Here is a 22,976-nt window from a genome sequence, read left to right on the forward strand (position 1 = left end):
GGAACTCACATCAGCAAGACCAGAAAGAAAATACTGGTTTGGTCGTGCGTTTTTTTTTTTACAAGCCATTGCCAAAGAATCACCTTACCTGACCACCCCCTGCCCCACATTGACCCTTCATTTCATAAAGGAGGCAGCTAGGGGGGAATAGCTTTCTTTATCCTTAGATGGGCAATGATAGGGTTGGTCTCCAATTTCCAATTTCTGTCTCTCCTTTAAGCATCTTGGTTCTCATAATTCCCTAGTACCTACCTCTTCAACCACCATCATTCCACTCTCTCCTTTTAGAAATGAGGAAAGAATGGGGACTGTTCTCCCATGGTCATATTTGAAATGTTGTAGTTCCCGTTTCAATGGTCACAAAGCAATGAAGGAAAATGTCCTCAAGTCTGAGAACTCACTACGTGATTAGAAATTCTTTCTAGATCTAAAACATCCACAGGCTTTAAGAAAAAGAATGAGCACATAATGATTTAATTGGCTTTCTCTTTTAATCAAAAACATACTTTGTTACAGAGTTCTCAGGAAAGGTTCAACTATTTTTTAGCCACAGACTTCAACCAGGCAAAAGTATACAGAAAGCCACAAAGGAACTACCAGAGCCTGAGCTGACCAGTTTTCCCAAAAGCAGAAGCTAAATGTGGCTCTTCTCTGAGTTTTGGCATAGCTGCATTCCTCTGACTTCAGAGGAGGAGACAGAGTTGGGAAATACTATCACCAAATCTGTTCCCAACCCCCAGTCACCTCCTCCAAATGGTTCTGCAGCTCACCAGGTTTCCATCATCCAGGAGCTTTCACACTTTTCCCTTAAATCACATGTCCAAGGCATTGGCCAGAACCCATACTTGGAAGAAGTTTGCTGACTCCATGTTTGGCTTTTCAGCCAATCCAAGCCCATGAGTCCTTCCATCAATGACAAGCAGCCACAGCAACAGCAGCTGGTTTCATTCCTTCCTTTCCAGCTACCACAGAGCTGGCCTCTACCAGGACTCCCCAATCCCCTACCCTTGACCCCACCCCCAAGGAAGGTTTTCAAGGTCCTTGAAAAAGACAAGTCCATTAATTATACTCATCCAAGGACAGGCTGGAAGAGAACTCTGAAAGGAATGCTCCAGCCAAAAGTCTTCTAATCAAAACAGACCTAAAAAGAGCCAAAAATCAAGTGAAAAATCATCCACTGGTATTGACTTCTTGAGTCATATAAACCATTTTAATTGACACAGTTCAAGGGAATTTCCCTGTTTTGAGAACAGAAGAGTTAAGAAACCAAAGACCCAAAGCAATGACCTCTAATAACCATTAGGCATTTACAATAAGTTTTCAATCCATTTTAGTTTAAAAAAAAAAATTACCAGCACACAGAACTTAAGAGGATGGTGTCACACACATACCAACCCAAAAGGTAGAATATCATGACTCCAAAAAAAGCCTTAATACACCTTGAATAGAGATGATGGGAAAATAAAATGAAGGCTTTTCTCCATTTTTTTTTTTTTAAGTATTTATTGCAGCCCCCAAGGCGGTGCTAGGCCTTTGGTTGAATTTAAGTTTTAAGGACATATTATGTAACTTCTTGTCCACAGAACAGTAATAAAATATCAAGCCTAGTCTCATTTGAATAATGTGGAAATAAGTAAAAAGCCCCCTCAGACAGCAGACCAAAGGTAAGGAAGAAATCAAAAACTGCTGCAAGGTAGGCAAGGTCACTTAAACTTCAGAGCTGGAAGAACTCATCTAGTCCAACTCCCTCATTTTACAGATGAGGCAACTGAGGCCCAAAGAAGGTAAATGACTTGCCCAAGGTCATACATCAAATTAGTGGCAGAGCACAAACTAGAGAGTGCAACTGTCTGGCCCCAGCCCAGAGCCACTACTAGTTTCAGGTTGAACAAGAACACTAGTTCTGAGACCTATTGAGAAAGCATCTGAAATAAACTGAAAATTATCCACACCAATAGAGAGAAATGATTGTCTTCACTGGAGTTTTCTCCTTAGTTCTTCCCGTTTAAAAAAAAAAAATGATGATGATGAAAGGAAAAGAAAAAAAGGTTCATTCACTCATTCAAGTCTGATGTTAAAATCCCTGAAAACATCAGCAATCACTTTAGCTACTCCTTGGGGCAGGATATCAGACCCTCAATTCTCATAAAGGCACCTAAAGGTCAAAAATATCTGTAGAGGAGGAAGGCCAGAAGATAGGACTCAAAAAGGGGACACCAAAACAAAACAAAAATGACCCCCTCATTTTCCAAGGTTTTTGTTTTTTTGCTTTTTTTGCTGGTGTCCTCTAGGCAATGGTATTGCCTCTGGCTATTGATGCTAACTTAGTAACCAACACTTGTAACCCCAGTTTTTGTTTGAGCAGCATTCAAGTGGAAGCAACAAAACCTTTCAAAGGGGAAAATTATGAATATGACTCATTTCTCTCTATCTCAACTACCTGAAACTCAGCACGAATCAGGAAGCACACTAAGCAGTCAAACTGATATCAAACGCCAAAGCACCGAAGTTCTTTTCAATACTTTACAGGACACTTCCTCGGCTCCTGTCCCAGTTTGCCCTGGTGTTTTAAAGAAAGTTCTAATAAGTATGGTTATCCGGCTTCCTTGCCCAGTTGGGAAAATGAATCAGAAAGGGAAGAAGGAACTAAGGGGAGGTATACTAGTAACACACAGGAAGTGGTTGCCGTCATTAAAGGGGCGGGGGGAGTATAACAAAACCAAACATTCCAAACCATAGGAGTCTGCGACCATTTAGTGCAGGTAAAACAGTCCCGCATGTCTTAGCAGCCTCTGAAGTCCACAAGACAGGAGGCACAAAAGAAACACTGTACCTAGTATGTTCTCTAATATACATATAACTCCACCCAAAAAAATGGCCAAAGTAAAAAAAGTTTTACTGCTTAAATAAGGCAAGTTTGGATTATGCAGAAAATTCCATTCCACAGTGATACCAGATAAATAAGATAAACAACCTAGCAACACTGGGACAAGTGCTTACAGACAAGGCTGGGCCTGAGGGTGCTACGAATAAGGCCACTAACTTTTTACATCCTTCCTGATATATCTTCGGAGAAAAGAAATTATCTAGTTGTGAGGAAAAAATAGAAAGGTTGCACACAAGATTCTCATATCCCATCTTCAATAATCTTGCAAAGGAGAACTTAGGTGATTATTTACAGATAGCTATCCGCAACAATGGGTTCTGCCTTTAGGAAGGAAAAAAAAAAAGCATTTCTTCTATCTGCTAGTCTTAGCCAAACCCTATCCACAAAAGAGTTGTTAACTGACTTTACCGGTAATTGCTTTCATACACTCATTTACCTCAGTAACCTAAAATTCACCATTTTCCCATTTCCCAATCTGCTATTATTAAATGCCAGTAAAATGACTCAATGATGGAGGGAGCAACCTATAGAAATTATCAACAAAAAGGATTCTGCCTTACTGAGAATAAAACTTCTTCTTCCAAAAGGCTCTCAAAGAGGTTCTGAACTAAACTGATTTTGCATAATAGCTAGTAACTACTAACCAGTTACCACCAAACCAGGAATCGAAATACTTCACCATATATTCTTTAACCCTCCACATATACTTAAGGAGCACCATGGAACATGTAAAATTTCCCTTCTTCAGATGGGCATGGTCAAAAAGACAACTGCAATAAACTTTTAAAATAAGATATTTATCATCTGGAAGACAGGACATTTTATTTTGCCTTCAGTGTTCTATTACAAATACCCCCTCCTCTCTACACTACACCCTTCCACACGAAAGTGGATTTTTAACTTTGAAATACAACACAGCTCATATGTGTTCAGTTTATTAGGGTATTCTGAGTATGGTTATCCCTAAGCCAGGTCATTCAACCTGTAAACCTACAATGCTTACAGGAGGAATGGGACAGGCAACCTATTTGCCTGTTAGGTCAATACAAACGAGCCATGCTTCTAGAAAAGCAAGGTTATATGGCAGTGATTTATCATCATTATCTTTGTATACCAGGGGTAGTATACTATAAAAAATGATAGACTATATCCCACAAAAGAATCTACTCCCTGGAAAATAAAGGCAACACCATTTTGGATTTAAGGATTTCCCTTTGATAATGCACTGAAAGGCACTAGACAAAAGTGGAATGGGCCTCATACTGGATTGATTATAAAGGTACAAACCTGGCTCATCTCTCTCTCAGCTTCCACTGAAATTCAATATTCTGAGAGTCTCTGAGATATGAACTAGCTAGAGAAAACCCACCCAGAACCATATACTCAGAGCAATCAGATTCCAAGAACTGTGGACACTATTCTACTCTTAAAATAGCCATAAAATCTTAAACACTGCGATTCTTTTAGTCTTACTCATCAAAGATGACTACCACTAAGAAACGTAAATACTGTTCAACAACTAAGCCCTCAGAAATAACTGATTATAATATACTAGATGTTTTCTCAAAAGCATGTGACTGAACCTAGGCACAAGTATAAAGCAATTAATAACTAGAAGTACTTCTATGTACTTGTCGTATTTTTATGGCTCTTTGCAAAAAGAAACCAAAGTGGGTGGCTTGCCCTGAAAGACAGACTACTTAGCAAATATCTTCCACAATACTTTCCCTAGATGATTACACATGTAAACCTTTAAAGTAGAATAGGAGGCAATGGATTATATCATAGCATGCTTATGGTTCTAATCAAATAACCTCGATTTTTAAAATCTGTTATTCTAAAACTCTCTCCTCTTGCTCCTATTCTTCATTCACAATAAAATAGACCTAAGTCAAAAATTTCTAGAGAATGAAGATACCTTTTAAAAAATCTGCCAATAAAACGTAAAATCACCAAACTTTACAGATTAAGATTAGGTCTTTAACAGAAGTATCTGTAAGTACTCCAGAGTATAAATGAGTTGGTAGAAATGTTATTTTAAAAAACAAAATACAAGTAGCTTGGATCAAGATATGTTTAAATCACAGCAATAAGCAAACTCAGTGGTTTCTAGGATGGTCTTAATAAGAAGAGCTAAGAAAAGAAGTAGAAGATTTGTTGATTTAAGTTGATATAAGGATGACTATCATGCATTAAGTGTTTCTCATGTCTCAAACTTGTAACACACCTGAAATAATCTTATTACACTTAGAAAGGCCCTCCATGAAGAAAGCAAAAACATCTGAAAGATAATCCTTGATTTATTTCACACTATTTATCCTGTAGACAACCTATTTATCTTATAGACAATCAGGCCTAGTTTTGCTACAGTAGAATAAAAGTTAAAAAAAATAACCAACCCTACACTTGATACATAATGTCCATAGGGAAGTCCTGGTAGAGTGGGAGAAAAAAACCAAAGCTGCCCAATAGTACTGGCTGTTGCCTGTCATTTAGTAGAAGGTGTCTCGCCACTAAGGTTGGACTCAAAAGTGCAAAAGAAAAAAAACTTAAAAATCAAACCTAGAATTCAACTTTGCATGTTGAGATTCAGTTTTATTTATGCTACTAGCTAAGTAAAAAGCATACATATTGTATCTGTGGTACAGTCAATACATTTGCAACTTTTCTACTTAAATTCTCTATACAAAGTCACTGCCAACTGATATGATCATTGATGGCAAAGGGCTTAGAATAACCAAAAGGTATAAAAAAGTTTGCAGTCTTGCCCCAAGATACAAAAACTGAATTTTAAACAATGTCATAACATACATGATTTAAACAGTATATGAAAAAAAAGTCACACATCAAATCAAGTACAAAAATATCCAAACTACCTATTATGAACGGTAATGTTTCCATTATTCTGCACAGTATTTAACACAGAATTTAGCAGTTTCCAAAATATTCATTATTTAGTTTAAGCACTGCCACCTTTGCAGAACGGTAAGATATTAGATGGAGTGACACTGCTTTTAGTGTTTTTAAAAATACAAAAACTTTCCCTATGTTAATGAAGGAAAGAAATTCCTCCTCTAGGCTTCTTAGTAACCAACCCTGTGCCTAGAAATATAGAATACATCTACTGTTTAACAGGGCTAAAGTAGATTTCGTGATAAATAGTTATCTAACAAAGATAACAAATGTAATTTTAAATGATATTCCTTTGGTAATTTTAAGGAATTCTCAATATACAGAGATTAGTGTTTTGCCTTGGCAAAAGAAAAACTGAAGTCGCAAGACAATCTGAATTGAAATCATCTTCACTAGTTTAACTTGAAAAAAACATTTTGCATAAAAGGTTATAATACATTACTATCTTCTTTTTTAAACACAGAGTAAAGATGCTCTTGGTAAAATTAACTCACCCACACGGCACAATATTTTGGAGTAAAGTGTGCTCAACGATAACAACTCACGCACAAGATAACATATAGGTGAATTAACTTTGAGAACTTCTCTGCCTTTAAAATCAGCAATATTGAATTTATTCTGTAGAATAACACACATATTAATGTTCTGCATATAAAAGGCTCTAAAACATTTTAAAGGGCTAAATTTTCCAGCATTGGAATGATTCCTTCATACATAACTGGTGAAGATTTAATAAGAATGTGTTTTTCCTGATCTTCAAGCTCTGAGCCATGCCTGAAAAGTTCTAGATAGGAAAAAAAAATTGTTTTAATCCAGTTTCTGTCTGCTAGGAGCAAGGCAGCAAACACGTTTTTCAACCCCTTATGAAAAGATAAAGCAGAACAAAAGTGAAATATATCTTCAGATTATAAACAGGATTGCATTTTATAGTCCACCATCCTGATAATGTTAAGGGCCCCAACATTAAGTTAAAAGACCTCAGTCTAAAGGCTGTGGGTCGGCAATAGGCATGGTGTGAAGTACTTCATCTAGGAGCTGGAGGGCCCGGTGTAAGTGAATCTCAATCCAGCAAGGTGTTTCCTTGATGCTCTGTCTTGGGTAATCAGGCCCCCAGCCTTTCACAAAACTCATCCTGAGTATGCATAAACGACGAAGGTCATCAACACCGATTCCAGCAGCAGCTGACAAACCTAACAGAAAAGATTTGGAGACGTCAGAGGGACAGCTGATCTCTTCCCATCCTCCCTAAATCTTACATTAATAAGGTGACCAGCTTTCTTTACTTCATTCTCCCCAGCATATAACTTCTCTGTCAAGGTGCCAAAAAGTAAGTGTAGATCTATACTTTATCAACAGGGACTGAAAACTTTTGGTTAAGACCATCTACATTCCACATGGGTCTTTCCAGCTACCATCAATTATGAGTTACCACAATCCACCAACACCCCACCTGTTTTTCTCTTTAGAAGTAGAGGTGAAGGAATAAAAAACAACTTGTTTTTAAGAGGTAGTGCATGCCTACAGGTTGGTTCTAAGAACCTTACTGTCTGTCTAAACAGTCTAGTTCAGAGTAAGACATGACTAATAATGAGACAGTTAACAGTCCTGGTTCCACTAAGACTTCTTGGATGACCCAGATGATGTCTGTCTCTCAGTTTCACAATGTAACAGAGATAATATGTAATTACTCAACAGGGGGCAGTAGATGAGAATGAAAAATTTAATAATAGTTCTGGATTCTTTAGTAAAAGTATGTTTGTAACATCAAAACTAGCAAATTAATGGTTTAGATGCCCAAATCTTTTAAAAAATAAAATTTTCTAAATGAGTATGCCTTATCTACCTCTAAATTGTAAACTCCTGAACATAAGTCACAACGTAGACTCTGCATCTAATTTTCCAGTCAGAACATACAGTCATATAGTCAATCTGCATTCATCAATATTACAATGAAACTAATGGGAGGAATTTGTATGTACTGTAGAGAAACCTGCAGGGCCACTGCAGTTTTCTTAGCCAGTGTGATTTGCTTACCACACTGAAGAGGTTAAGAACAGGGGTTGAATGAATCACTAGTTATGCCTTCAGACGTGGAAGATGGGTGCCACGTGTTTCCATCATAAAAGTCTATAGTCAGGAGTTTAACTCTGCAGTAAAAAATTCCCCATCAGTGTGAAACCTGGCACACAGTTCAATTTTACCCTAAAATTAAAAAAAAGTCTACAAGTTACCAAAATACCACCCTCACTTAGTTTTCTCTCCATGCTTAGCATACTTAAGAAAAAACTGGAGAGGTGCCTAACTCTGAAACTGAAATATGCTTTCCTTCTAGAATAAAGCAAAGCATGTCGGTGATCTCAACCCACCCTGGCTGGTGAGGCAAGAATTAAAAGCATCAGCAAAAAAAAGGGGAGACTGATCAATATAATATAATAACCCCCTTTCTCCTTTATCCCATAGTCCCTTTTTTGATACAAAAAGAATGAACACAGGGTCCTAGACAAAGGGCAACTATTACAGAAGAACAGTTCTCTCTTTTTTTTTTTGTTTACAAATTCAAAAATGTTATCCCAGTAAAAAGAACTTTAATTTCTATTATTGTTTAAAGTAACTAATCAACTGAGTCAATCGAGATAAAACGCCAACTATTACACTTAAAAAAAAAAAAATCAAAAGTATACTTACTGATAGCTGGGGCTATTCCACCTACTGATCCGGGGCCAGGGATGTTTCCTGCCACGGCTGCTGCCTGGGCAGCTGCTGCAGCTTGTGCAGTAGCTGCCTGTTGTTGCATCTGACGATGACACTGACGCAAATCAAAGACCTTAAAAAAAAGTATAAGTCTCATGCCATGAGTCCAGCAGAAAATATTCATACATCAAAAACCAATGCACAATTTATTTATTTCAGCTTGATTTAGCTTGATTTAGCTCTCAGAATTAAAGAATTCAAAATTTTAATTTTTTATGTATATGTAGTTCTTAGGAAAGGTGGCTTGAAGCTCACCAAGAGGCACATTTCACTATGAGGACAGCTTTGGCTGCCACAGCTCTCTGTATCCTTTATCTAGAGTTCAGTGTGGGGCAGCCATTATTGTCCTTGTGAAAAACCACACCACTGTGTAAAATGAACAGTTAAGAAATCATCCCTCCCTTTCATAACCAAATTGCTGAGAGTTTTCTTTAGGATGAATCGATGGCCTAGGTCAATATGGCCAACTTCTTTTCTTTATCATTCTATTTGGAGGAGTGAATAAAAGGCACCGTCACTATATAAGAAAACAACTACATTTCTCAGAGATGCATACTTTAATCCATAGGAGCAAAATAACATGATATTTAGGACTTGTTTTAAAATACTTTAGAAACAGAGGAAAAAGAATAGATCAAGTAAATGTAAAATCTTAACAACTACTGAATCTCAGTGATAGATACATGGGATTTCATTAACTAGTTTCTCATTACTTTCTGTTTGCTCGTGATTAAAAAAAAAAAATGCTTAGCTTTGAATCCTATCACTGATACCTGCTACCTACATGTGTTAAATTTCTTAACCTCTCCGAGGCCTCAATTTTCTTATCTATAAAATGGGAATGCTAAGTGTACATGCCTTTTTATAAGGTTGTTATAAACTTAGCATAGTATACAGTAAGCTGTCAATAAATGTTACTTATTATATTTTATTTTATTTTTGGCCTCTCATGTAGCCATTGACCTTTCAGGATAAGTTAAGGAGTTCATAAGTAATTTCAATGTTCTTTATCAGCCATGCCAAGGGCTGGCATTTTTTAAAGCACTGGAAGATAACACAAGCAGAGTGATCATCTTAGAAGTTGTAGGAAAGGAAGACAAGGACAGAGTAGAAGCAAGACTGTTCAATGCACTCTTTTTATATCATTTTAATTTCTGAACCATGTGACTATATTCCTTTGTCAGGAGTAAATTACATTAAAAAAAACATCCTTCTAGTATGCACAAAACCCAAATATAAGCAAGCATAATTATCCTTGACAATAAAAGAAATCAAAGAATGCATAACATAGTACTTTATCAGATAAACAACAGGTTTGGAGCCCAAACCATTAGTTTTCAGATGCCTGAAAAAATTCTGACTGTCTTTAGCCATGGTATTTACATGAAACATAAGAGCATACAACAACAATAAACAAGAGAACCCTCTCCAAATAGCAAACCACATTCCTATTTACTTATTTCTCTACTCAATGCCAATCTTCCAGCATCAATGACGGAAAAACTTAGACTATCCCATTCTCTGAAGAGACAGAAATTTGTCACATATAGATGTATTTATTACCTGACCAAACTATCAGTCCTAAAAGGATTCAGAACAGAAAGCATGACAAAGTCAGGTCTGGAAATCAGAAATCCCGCAATGCCCAGAACAAAAACCACTGTTTTTTCAAGATTCCCAAGAGTCCATTAGATTCTGAAATTTTCCACTGGGCTCTCTGACCTCTTAGAAGGCATCACTCAGCACAGTACAAAGTGGGACTCAAATATTTGAAACGCCAAATAGCTCTACAAGCACTTTCTTTTTTTTAAAGAAAGAAACTAACAAACCTTAGTTTTTAGAGCAGTTTTAGGCTCACGATAGAACTGAGTAAAAAGTAAAGCGAGCTCTGCCTCCTACTCAAGCACAGCCTCCCCCACCGTCAACGCCCCGCACCACAGTGGTGCCCCTGCTACATCGATGAACCTACCCTGACACACCGTTATCACCCCAAATCACAGGCTACATTAGGGTTCACTCTTGGTTTTATAATTCTATGGGTTTAGACAAATGTATAACAACACGTATCCAACGTTGTAGTGCCATACAGAGTATTTTCACTGCCCTAAAAATACTCTGCGCACTGCCTATGAGTTTTTCCCTCCTCTCTATCCCTGGAAACCACTCATCTTCTTACCGTCTCTATAGTTTTACCTTTTCCTGAATGTCACAGAGTTGGAGTCATACAACATGTATGTAGCCTTTTCAGATTGGCTTCTTTCACTTAGTAATATGCATTTTAGGTTCCTCCATGTCTTTTCATGACTTAATAGCTCATTTCTTTTTAGTGCTGAATAACATTCCACTCTGTGGATGTACCACAGTTTATTTATCCATTCACCTACTGAAGGACGTGTTGGTTGCTTCTAAGTTTTTGGCAGCTGTGAATAAAGCTGCTATAACCATCCGTGTGTAGGTTTTCGTGTGGACATATGTTTTCAAATCATTTGGGTAGATATTAAGGAGTGTGACTGATGGATCATATGGTTAGAATACATGTAGCTATGTAAGAAACTACCAAACTGTCTTCCAAAGCAGCTGTACCATTTTGCATTTCCACCAGTAATGAATGAGAGTTCCTGTTGCTCCACATCCTGGCCAACATTTGGTTTTGTCAGTGTTTTGGATTTTAGCCATTCTACTAGTATGTAGTGGTATCTCACTGTTGTTTTAATTCACAATTCCCTAATGACATATGAACTTGAACATCTATTCATATGCTTACTTGCTATCAATGTATCCTCTTCACTGAAGCATCTATTCAGGTCTTTTGCCCACTTTTTAATCAGGTTGTTTTCTTACTGTTGAGTTTTAAGTGTTTTCTATATTTTCGATAACAGTCCTTTATCAGATGTGTCTTTTGCAAATATATTCTCCCAGTCTGTGGCTAATCATCTCATTCTCTTGACACTGTCCTTCGTAGAGCAGACATTTTTAATTTTAATGAAGTCCAGCCTATCAACTGTTTCTTTCATGGATCCTGCCTTTGATGTTGTATCTAAAAAGTCATTGCCATACCCAAGGTCATCTCCTATGTTATCCTCTAAGAGTTTTATTTTTTACATTTAGGTCTTTACAACCACTTAAAAAAAATTTTTTTTAACCATCATTAACCTAGTATGGGAGGGAATACAGCTTAAATTCCCAGGGTTCAAATATGTTCTCAACATATCCCCACCTCCGCCATGAGTTATTAAAAATAACCAAGAGATATTCACACATAGGTTCTTTACAATATGTTATAAACAATCATAATTACGATTGTCTTAATCTAAATCTATGCTAACACCAGGAACACATATTAACCACAAAGATGACATTTTAAAACTTTTATCTGCAGATGTAGTAAAAATGATTCATTAAGCACCTCAGCAAACCTTTCCACATGGGTTATTTATGTAATTACAGCACCCACACCAAAAGACATAATTATTGGCTATACTGCTAACTAAAACTCAGGCTGCCTCCTCACTGTATACTCTGTCTATACCATAATAGGTTTCATCTGTTATACTGGATAGTAAAATTAAGGCTTTCATTGAAATGCAACCATCTTCCTTTCAAAATCTGACTGAGTTGTTGATAAAAACAATTCAAAGTAACCAAAGGTTTTAAATATTCTTTTTGGCTCAGATCCAAAACATATTTCTGATCACGACCCCTGGGCTAATCAACAATTTACCTCTGATTTCATTATTTAAACACATTTCCTGTGGTTACTCTCATATAAGTTTATTACAAACCTATTATTTAACAAAGGTGAGTGTCTTATAAAGATCACTGTCAACATCTTCAGGATATTCTCTTTCAACCAGGAGTCAAATTTTGGCATTCTTCTTTATAAGGCTCAATTACAGTACTCTGTTTAAATCAACACCAAAAAATAGTAATCGAGAAAGAGAAACAGATGATTGTGTTGGTGGTATACTGGGCATCTGAATATAAGACTGCTTTAAGGACTTGCTAAGTAATCTGACCTGGAGGTAAGAATCATGATATATAGTAACTGGGAATAAATTTAAGTGGGATCATAATAACCTTCAACCTAGTCCAGCTGTGGTTTAGAAACACAGCCTGCCCCCTGTCCCTAACATATATGTGTTCAAAAACAAACCTGACTCATCATCATAAGAGAAATGCATATCAAAAACCACCACAACGAGATACCACTTCACACCCTCTAGGATGGCTAAAATCAAAAAGACAGGTAACAACAAGTATTCGTGAGACTGTAGAGAAATCAGAAACTTCATACACTGCTGCTGTAAATATAAAATGCTACAGCCACTTTGGAGAACGGTTTGGCAGTCCCTTAAAAAGTTACACATAGAGTTACATTATGATCCAGCAATTCCACTCCTTGGTATATGCAAGAGAAATGAAGACATATGTTCGCACAAAAATCTGTACATGAATGTTCATAGTGGTATTATTCATAATATAGCCAAAAAGTAGAAACCCTATGTCCATCAACTGATGTATGGATAAACAAAATGTGGTATATGAAATATTATTCAGCCCTAAAAGGAATGAAGTACAGATATATGTATGCTACATGGATGAAGCTTGAAAACATTATGCTTAGTGAAAGAAGTCACAAAAGACCACATTATATGATTCCATTTATAAAAATTGTTCAGAGTAGGCAAATCTATGCAGAGAAAAAGTAGATTAGTGGTTGTCTAGAGCTGGGGGAAATGGGGTGTTGGGAGGTAACAGCTAAAGGGTACAAGGTTTCTTTCTGGGGTGAAGAAAATGTTCTAAAATTGATTGTGGTGATGGTTGCACAACTCTGTGAATATACTAAAAATCACTGAATTGTACTCTTTTAATGGGTGAATTACATGGTATGTGAATTATCTCAGTATCCCAATAAAGCTCTTTAAAAACCTGAGTGTCTACTGCTTAAGCAACACAAACAAAACAGACCTTACTTTCGAAAGCAAAAGAGCCACTTAAAAGAGAATTCAAACATTTGCTCCATTTAAAGCTTGTACAATGCCATTTTGTTACATCAGATTTTCATAAATATAAGGTGACTGCTATGTCATGAGAGAAGCAGGAAAAAAAAAAATCAACATCTTCGGAGAAAAAAAATACAATTTAGTCCTAGCTTCTTGGTTTATAAAATGAAAGAATGGTTCTTCAAACCTCTGTTTTCCTCATTTTAACTAAAAAGAAAAAAATGTGTTTGTGTGTATGTATGTGTATTGGGGGTAGGGATGGATTCCCCCATGTGGACTCCACAATGTAAGGGCACTCCTTCCAAGGGTTCATGTATCTGTATGCAATTCACCCCAGTAACATGATTTCTGGTGAAAATCTACCTGACAACCTCAACTTTAGTTACTGCGGCCCAAAAAATTAGTAAATGAAGAAAAGGCCAATGGTTAGATTTAGGATAAACTTGCATCTCTTTCTGGCTAATAAGAAGACTCTTCTGAAGAACAATATACTTAGTAAACAGAAATAACTATTTTTAAATCTTAGTTAATACAACAAAAATGGGATGTTTTTTACTCCACTAAAATGTATCACAAGATAGTTATTTATTGTTCAAGGCAAAAGTCTGAGATTGCTATAAAAATCTCTCCATGACAGCGGTTTATCAAGTGATGACATGTCTCATACCTGGGTGGCTTTTCAAGGACCATTTGTACCAAAATAGAGATACTACATTATTTGACAATCTTAGAAATTAATTATACAAGATTCCACATTTTTTAAGCTTAAATGCTTTAAATACTACCTCATATCCGTTAAGTTCATAACTACTGTCTGGCACAAAGTATATATTCAACACTGTAGTCCTCTGTCCATTCACTTCTAATTGCACAAGTAATCCAGAGACTTGCAGTCAAGATGAATGCATAGTTACGCATAATCACCTTCTCTCTCTGCTCCAAACATATACAAAGGCTAGAAAAACTATTAAAAATAGATATCTTCCAAGCCAATCATAAAATTCATGTGGAAATCCAAGGGGCTGGCAATAGCCAAAATAATCCTGAAAAATAACAAAGTTGGAGAGCTCACACTCCCCAATTTCAAAACTTCCTACAAAGCTACAGCAATCAAGAAAGGGTAGTACTGTCACAAGGATAGATATATACAGCAACGAAACAGAATTGATGGCCCAGAAAAAAAACCTTTATCACTTAAGGTCAATTGAGTTTTCAACAGGGTGTCAAGATAATTCAGTAAGGGAAAGAACAGTCTTTTGAACAAATGGTTGCTGGAACAACTGGTTCTCATACAAAAGAACGAAGTGGGATCCTTTCCCTACACCATACACAACAATTCACTCAAAATGGATCATAGACCTAAATGTAAGACCTAAAAGTATAAAACGCTTAGAAGAAAACATAGGCATAAATCTTCATGACCTTGCCTTAGGCAATGGTTTCTCAGCTATGACACCAAAAGCACAAGCAACCGAAGAATAGATGGACTATACCAAATTTTAAAACTTTTGTGCTGCAAATCATTAGCATGAAAAAAGTGAAAGATGAGCCAAAGAATGGAAGAAAATATTTGCAAATCATGTATCTGATAAAGGACTGATACCCAGAATATACAAAGAACACTTACAACAATAATAAAAAGACTAAAAAACCCAATTAAAAAATGGGAAAAGATCTGAACAGACATTTCTCCAAAGAAGATACACAAATGGCCAATAAACACACAAAAAGAAGTTCAACATTATTAGCCATTAAGGAAATGCAAATCAAAACCACAAAACCACTTCATATCCACTAGGATGGCTAAAATAAAAAAGGCAGATAATAACAAGTGTTGGTGAGAATACAGAGAAACAGAAACCCTCCATATACATTGCTGGTGGAAATGTAAAACAGCACTGCCATTCTGGAACACAGTCTGGCAGTCCCTCAGAAAGTCAGACATAGAGTTATCTTATGATACAGCAACTCCACTCCTAGGCATATATCCAAGAAAATGAAAAAATACATCTACCTAAAAACTTGTACATGACTATTCATAGCAGCATTATTCATAACAGCCAAAAAGTAGGAACAACTCATGTCCATTAACTTATGATGGATAAACAAAATCCACAGTGGAGAGCAAGGACGAAAGACAGAAGGTACTTGGGGTACCAGCACCAAACGGGTGTGGAGGACAGGAATTTGACTTCTCAGAGTGATATGGAAAGAGAAAACAGGCTCTCCGAGGGCTACAACTGGGCACCTGCCCATAAATCAAGTGCTGGTAAAACAGTTTGACAGTTAATTCAGAAATGCAACTAGGAATAAAATTCTTGTCCATGGCATAGGTAAGCATCAGAGAAATCTATGCAACAGGAATTAGGCCCTGAGCATACCTGGGGATTGGAACTCAATTTCCTCAAGGGACAAAAATTCCTCTACCTTCTAAATATAAGAATTGGTCCTGAGATGTGGATCCCAGGGTGCCAGACTAAGGCAAAACTGCCCTACAGGGAGAAGCAATGACAGGGAGGAAAAAAAAAAAAAAATCTCTTGAGACAAACTTGCCAACAAATATTAAATAGATTACAAAGCATACGAGGAAACACAGAACCACTTAAAAATAATAACAAAGCACAAATAAGCAAAATTCCTTGTGGAAAAATTAGAAAACACAAATAAAGATAATTCTATTTGTGTGCTAAGCAATTTCCTAGGACTAAGTGATGAGGTAGAGTTAATTCCACTAACTTACAATAGCTAATCTTAAAGATGCTGAGGATGATGGTGAAAAATCTGAAATTAGAAATATATTTAGGGTATCTAATTACCATCTTCCGCTTTCAAAAACAGTGTATGTTATAAATTAAAATTAAAATAGGTTGAATATGTAATAATTAATGAAAAATACTTCAGGCTTAATTTGCAAAATAATATAGTAAATAAAACTATTTAATGCACAAAATAACCTTAAAAAAAGTGGTACTGAAGAATTTTTCATTTCTCAGTTCTTAATCTGAAAAGCTATACTTTTAGAATTCCCTTCCATAAAATCCTAAAGGTTGGCTAAGATGCAATTTCAGAGTCTGAGTTTTACATATTTTATATCAAAGGAAATTTGGAGGTTTCACTCAGTATTTTCAAGAGCCTGTGTATTACTCTAAAACATTTAACAAATTTGCTAATAAAACAATAGGGCATGAATGCATCCACAAAACTAGATAACCAATCATGTCAATAAAAGTCCCCAGGAAATGTGTTTTATATACAAACATAATTTCTGATTATTTAATACATAAAAAGACATTTTTACACTCCTCCCACCTCCATCTCAATTCTTGAAACAACAAACAGAGCTTCCCAAGTCTAAAATATTTGAGTAAAACTGCAACTAACCTTTATATATGCACTTGGGTAGATCTTATGAACAGCGTCTCCAGGTGCACGCCCAGCTTCTCTGTCTAAGTAGTAGCTCTGTACAAAGACTGCGTGGTCACTAAGGCACCTGACCCAAACATCACCTTCACCTTTACATTCCAACTGCACACCTTTGCCTATGTGCAACCTTAGGAAGAAAAAGTGAATCACATTTCATTTTGGTAAGTATTTAAAAATAAATTTTAGTTCAGATTATACAGCATACCCAATACTGAAAAATTTTAAAGAGTAAAGGACATTATATAACACCATAACCAAAAGATAGCCACTGTTAACATTTCTGTATGTTTCTTTCTTTTTTTAGTATCCTATTCATGTGTAATAATGATGAACATTCACATAATGCTTATTATGTGTCAGGAACATTCAATATAAATTCTCACTTAACTGTCACAATTCAATTAAAATTAATTTAAAAATTCAGTTAATTACACGAGCCAAATTTTAACTGCTCAACAGCTACATGTGGCTGGAAGTTACTATACTGGACTGCACAGATATAAACCATTTCCTTCATCACAGAAAATTCTATTAGACAGCACTGGCTTAGAGAGTAGATAATTTGCCAAAATCACACAGCTAGTGATAGAGCCAAGATTATGTGCTTATGCACACACACATTTCCTTAAAGAGTTGAGATCACACACTACCTAAAATTGTGTATGTTTTCCTCTAATATTTCATCTTAAGTATTTACATTTGATTATGTAAACTTTTTATATTTTAATGACTGCATAAAAATGAAAGTTTATTAAAATTTACTTAACCATTTCCCTTTTATTATCAGTCTTCCATTATAAATAACACTTGTGGAAACATGTCTTCATTTTATGTTATTTCCTCTCAATAAATTTGGAAAAATACCATACAATCAGAGGAGATAAAAACTAGTTTTCAAACCGGGTTCCAAAAGGTCTAGTTACTATTCAAAACACAGAAACCTCACTAACTTTTTAAAAAAGACTGTATTTTATCATCTTTTAAATAACAAACATCTACAATTAAAATGAAATGCTTACAAATTCTGAATTTTCAAGACGATCTTTATTCTTTTATCTATATTCGAAAACATAATTTACATTGAAAGATATCTTTGAATAAAAGACAATGTACTATGTTTAATTTTTAAAATTAACTATCTAACTATACAATCAATACCTTGCTCTCTCAATGGCTTCTGTCCTGTGGACATTGGAGAGTTGACCCAAGCAAAAGCGATCTCCTCCAGAAGGGTCTACATAACCATCAACAGTAACAACAGGACAGCTTGAAGGAACCTTAAACGTCTCTCCTACTTGAACATCCATTTCAAAGTAAGCAATGGAACACCAATACTCAGGAGCTATAGGAGATAAATGGGAGAGAAGAGCCAATCATGTGAGAAAGATTTAAGGCTTTCACTTTCACTCCATATGACAAAGATTTTCTTAAAGGGTGAAGGAAGGGGAGAGCACCCAAATGAATTTATAATGCATTATAAAGTAGGCACTGCCATGTCTTCTACTTTTCAGCTTAGTATCTAACATTCTTGAAACTTAAAAAAAGTCATTTTTAAAATCTGGAATTTGGTTCTTACCTGAAAGTACCCAATCAACAGGGAATTTAAAGATGGGAAATAATTAGAATCATAAATTTTTTTACCATGATGTTTCATCTAACTGCACACAGTATTTTCTATGTAGTCTGAACTTTTTTTTTTTTTAAAGCACACTGATTCTAATACGTATTTCAGAGAAGTGTTCTTGAATAACATCAATCTATGGTATATATTATAGATCCCTAAATGAGAGAGAGGGCATAACCAAGTCAGACATCACAGACTAGAGTCAAGGTTAATTACACTCCAACTAGACAGTTTCTATGAGCAGAAATTTTCAATTGTCTCTTGGATGAAAGGTCATATGTCCCATCTGTATTTTTAGTGAAGTCCATTCATGTTAACTACTACAATTTTTTTAAATTATTTTTTTACACGGCAGGTTCTTATTAGTCATCCATTTTATACACATCAGTGTATACATGTCAATCCCAATCTCCCAGTTCATCACACCACCATCCCCACCCCCTGCCGTTTTCCCCCCTTGGTGTCCATATGTTTGTTCTCTACATCTGTGTCTCAATTTCTGCCCTGCTAACTGGTTCATCTGCACCATTTTTCTAGGTTCCACATATATGCGTTAATATATGATATTTGTTTTTCTCTGTCTCACTTACTTCACTCTGTATGAGAGTCTCTAGATCCATCCACATTTCTACAAATGACCCAATGCGTTCCTTTTTATGGCTGAGTAATATTCCATTGTATATATGTACCACATCTTCTTTATCCATTCGTCTGTCGATGGGCATTTAGGTTACTTCCATGTCCTGGCTATTGTAAATAGTGCTGCAATGAACATTGGGGTGCATGTGTCTTTTTGAATTATGGTTTTCTCTGGGTATATGCCCGGTAGTGGGATTGCTGGGTCATATGGTAATTCTATTTTTAGTTTTTTAAAGAACCTTCATACTGTCCTCCATAGTGGCTGTATCAATTTACATTCCCACCAACAGTGCAAGAGGGTTCCCTTTTCTCCACACCCTCTCCAGCATTTGCTGTTTGTAGATTTTCTGATGATACCCATTCTAACTGGTGTGAGGTGATACCTCATTGTAGTTTTGATTTGCATTTCTCTAATAATTAGTGATGTTGAGCAGCTTTTCATGTGCTTCTTGGCCATCTGTATGTCTTTTTTGGACAAATGTCTATTTAGGTCTTCTGCCCATTTTTGGATTGGGTTGTTTGTTTCTTTAATATTGAGCTGCATGAGCTGTTTATATATTTTGGATATTAATCCTTTGTCCGTTGATTCCTTTGCAAATATTTTCTCTCATTCTGAGGGTTGTCTTTTTGTCTTCTTTGTAGTTTCCTTTGCTGTGCAAATGTTTTAAGTTACATTAGGTCCCATTTGTTTATTTCTGTTATTTCCATTACTCTAGGAGGTGGATCAAAAAAGATCTTGCTGTAACGTATGTCAAAGAGTGTTCTTCCTATGTTTTCCTCTAAGAGTTTTATAGTGTCTGGTCTTACATTTAGGTCTCGAATCCATTTTGAGTTTATTTTTGTGTATGGTGTTAGGGAGTGTTCTAATTTCATCCTTTTACATGTAGCTGTCCAGTTTTCGCAGCACCACTTATTGAAGAGACTATCTTTTCTCCACTGTATATCCTTGCCTCCTTTGTCATGGATTAGTTGACCATAGGTGCGTGGGTTTGCCTCTGGGCTTTCTATCTTGTTCCATTGATCTCTGTTTCTGTTTTTGTGCCAGTACCATATTGTCTTGATTACTAAAGCTTTGTAGTATAGCCTGAAGTCAGGAAGTCTGATTCCTCCAGCTCCGTTTTTTTCCCTCAAGACTCCTTTGGCTATTCGGGGTCTTTTGTGATTCCATACAAATTTTAAGATTTTTTGTTCTAGTTCTGCAAAAAATGCCATCGGTAATTTGATAGGGATTGCATTGAATCTGTAGATTGCTTTGGGTAGTAGAGTCATCTTCACAATATTGATTCTTCCAATCCAAGAACATGGTATATCTCTCCATCTGTTGGTATCATCTTTAATTTCTTTCATCAGTGTCTTATACTTTTCTGCATACAGGTCTTTCGTCTCCCTAGGTAGGTTTATTCCTAGGTATTTTATTTTTTTTGTTGCAATGGTAAATGGGAGTGTTTCCTTAATTTCTCTTTCAGATTTTTCATCATTAGTGTATAGGAATGCAAGAGATTTCTGTGCATTAATTTTGTATCCTGCAACTTTACCAAATCCATTGATTAGCTCTAGTAGTTTTCTGGTAGCATCTTTGGGATTCTCTACGTATAGTATCATGTCATCTGCAAACAGTGATAGTTTTACTTCTTCTTTTCCAATCTGTATTCCTTTTACTTCTCTTTCTTGTCTGATTGTGGCGGCTAGGACTTCCAAAACTATGTTGAATAATAGTGGTGAGAGTGGACATCCCTGTCTTCTTCCTGATCTTAGAGGAAATGCATTCACTTTTTCACCACTGAGAATGTTTGCTGTGGGTTTGTCGTATATGGCCTTTATTTTGTTGAGGTAGGTTCCCTCTATGCCCACTTTCTGGGGAGTTTTTATCATAAATAGGTGTTGAATTTTGTCAAAAGCTTTTTCTGCATCTATTGAGATGATCATATGGTTTTTATTCTTCAATTTGTTAATATGGTGTATCACACTGATTGATTTGCATATATTGAAGAATCCTTGCATCCCTGGGATAAATCCCACTTGATCATGGTGTATGATTCTTTTAATGTGTTGTTGGATTCTGTTTGCTAGTATTTTGTTGAGGATTTTTGCATCTATATTCATCAGTGGTATCGGTCTGTAATTTTCTTTTTTTGTAGTATCTTTGTCTGGTTTTGGTATCAGGGTGATAGTGGCCTCACAGAATGAGTTTGGGAGTGTTCCTTCCTCTGCAATTTTTTGGAAGAGTCTGAGAAGGATAGGTGTTAGCTCTTCTCTAAACGTTTGATAGAATTCACCTGTGAAGCCATCTGGTCCTGGACTTGTTTGTTGGGAGATTTTTAATCACAGTTTCAATTTCATTACTTGTGATTGGTCTGTTCATATTTTCTATTTCTTTCTGGTTCAGTCTTGGAAGGTTATACCTTTCTAAGAATTTGTCCATTTCTTCCAGGTTGTCCATTTCATTAGCATGGAGTTGCTTGCAGTAGTCTCTTAGGATGCTTTGTATTTCTGTGGTCTCTGTTGTAACTTCTCCTTTTTCATTTCTAATTTTATTGATTTGAGTCCTCTCCCTCTTCTTGATGAGTCTGGCTAAAGGTTTATCAATTTTGTTTATCTTCTCAAAGAACCAGCTTTTAGCTTTATTGATTTTTGCTATTGTTTTGTTTCTCTTTCATTTATTTCTGCCCTGATCTTTATGATTTCTTTCCTTCTACTAACTCTGGGTTTTGTTTGTTCTTCTTCCTCTGGTTCCTTTAGGTGTAAGGTTAGATTGTTTATTTGAGATGTTTGTTGTTTCTTGAGGTAGGATTGTATTGCTATAAACTTCCCTCTCAGAACTGCTTTTGCTGCATCCTATAGGTTTTGGATTGTCGTGTTTTCATTGTCATTTGTCTCTAGGTATTTTTTGATTTCCTCTTTGATTTCTTCAGTGATCTCTTGGTTATTTAATAACATATTGTTTAGCTTCCATGTGTCTGTGTTTTTTACGTTTTTTTCCCTGTAACTGATTTCTAATCTCATAGCGTCGTGGTCAGAAAAGATGCTTGATATGATCTCAATATTCTTAAATTTAATGAGGCTTGATTTGTGACCCAAGATGTGATCTACCCTGGAGAGTGTTCCGTGCGCACTTGAGAAGAAAGTGTAATCTGCTGTTTTGGGATGGAATGTCCTAAAGATATCAATTAAATCTATCTGCTCTACTGTGTCATTTAAAGCTTGTGTTTCCTTATTAATTTTCTGTTTGGATGATCTGTCCATTGGTGTAAGTGAGGTGTTAAAGTCCCCCACTATTACTGTGTTACTGTCGATTTCCTCTTTTAGAGCTGTCAGCAGTTGCCTTATGTATTGAGGTGCTCCTATGTTGGGTGCATATATAATTGCTGTATCTTCTTCTTGGACTGACCCCTTGATCATTCTGTAGTGTCCTTCCTTGTCTCTTGTAACCTTCTTTAAAGTCCATTTTATCTGATATGAGTATTGCTACTCCAGCTTTCTTTTGATTTCCATTTGCATGGAATATCTTTTTCCATCCCCTCACTTTCAGTCTGTATGTGTCCCTAGGTCTGAAGTGGGTCTCTTGTAGACAGCATATAGATGGGTCTTGTTTTTGTATCCGTTCAGCGAGCCTGTGTCTTTCGGTTGGAGCATTTAATCCTTTCACGTTTAAGGTAATTATCGATATGTATGTTCCTAATACCATTTTCTTAATTGTTTTGGGTTTGTTTTTGTAGGTCCTTTTCTTCTCTTGTGT

General features: G+C 36.1%; 1 protein-coding gene across 3 annotated transcripts in view; it reads right to left on the reverse strand.

The window, feature by feature from the left end:
* Positions 1-469: 469 nt before the first annotated feature.
* Positions 470-22,976, reverse strand: part of SMAD4 (SMAD family member 4) — a 57,268-nt gene continuing 34,761 nt past the window's right edge. For 2 of the 3 annotated variants that reach the window (XM_057526255.1, XM_057526256.1), the window contains exons 9-12: positions 18,136-18,319; positions 16,936-17,104; positions 8,486-8,624; positions 470-6,990 (exon numbers count right to left, since the gene is read on the reverse strand). In XM_057526255.1, the coding sequence (XP_057382238.1) occupies positions 6,779-6,990; positions 8,486-8,624; positions 16,936-17,104; positions 18,136-18,319 (704 nt within the window). In that variant the 3' untranslated portion in view covers positions 470-6,778. Of the gene's footprint in view, positions 6,991-7,834; positions 7,948-8,485; positions 8,625-16,935; positions 17,105-18,135; positions 18,320-22,976 lie in introns of all 3 variants that reach the window. The other variant, XR_009005015.1, reaches the window with a different exon arrangement.

This window comes from Balaenoptera acutorostrata, chromosome 13 (genome assembly GCF_949987535.1).
Source record: "Balaenoptera acutorostrata chromosome 13, mBalAcu1.1, whole genome shotgun sequence".
Taxonomy (NCBI): domain Eukaryota; kingdom Metazoa; phylum Chordata; class Mammalia; order Artiodactyla; family Balaenopteridae; genus Balaenoptera; species Balaenoptera acutorostrata.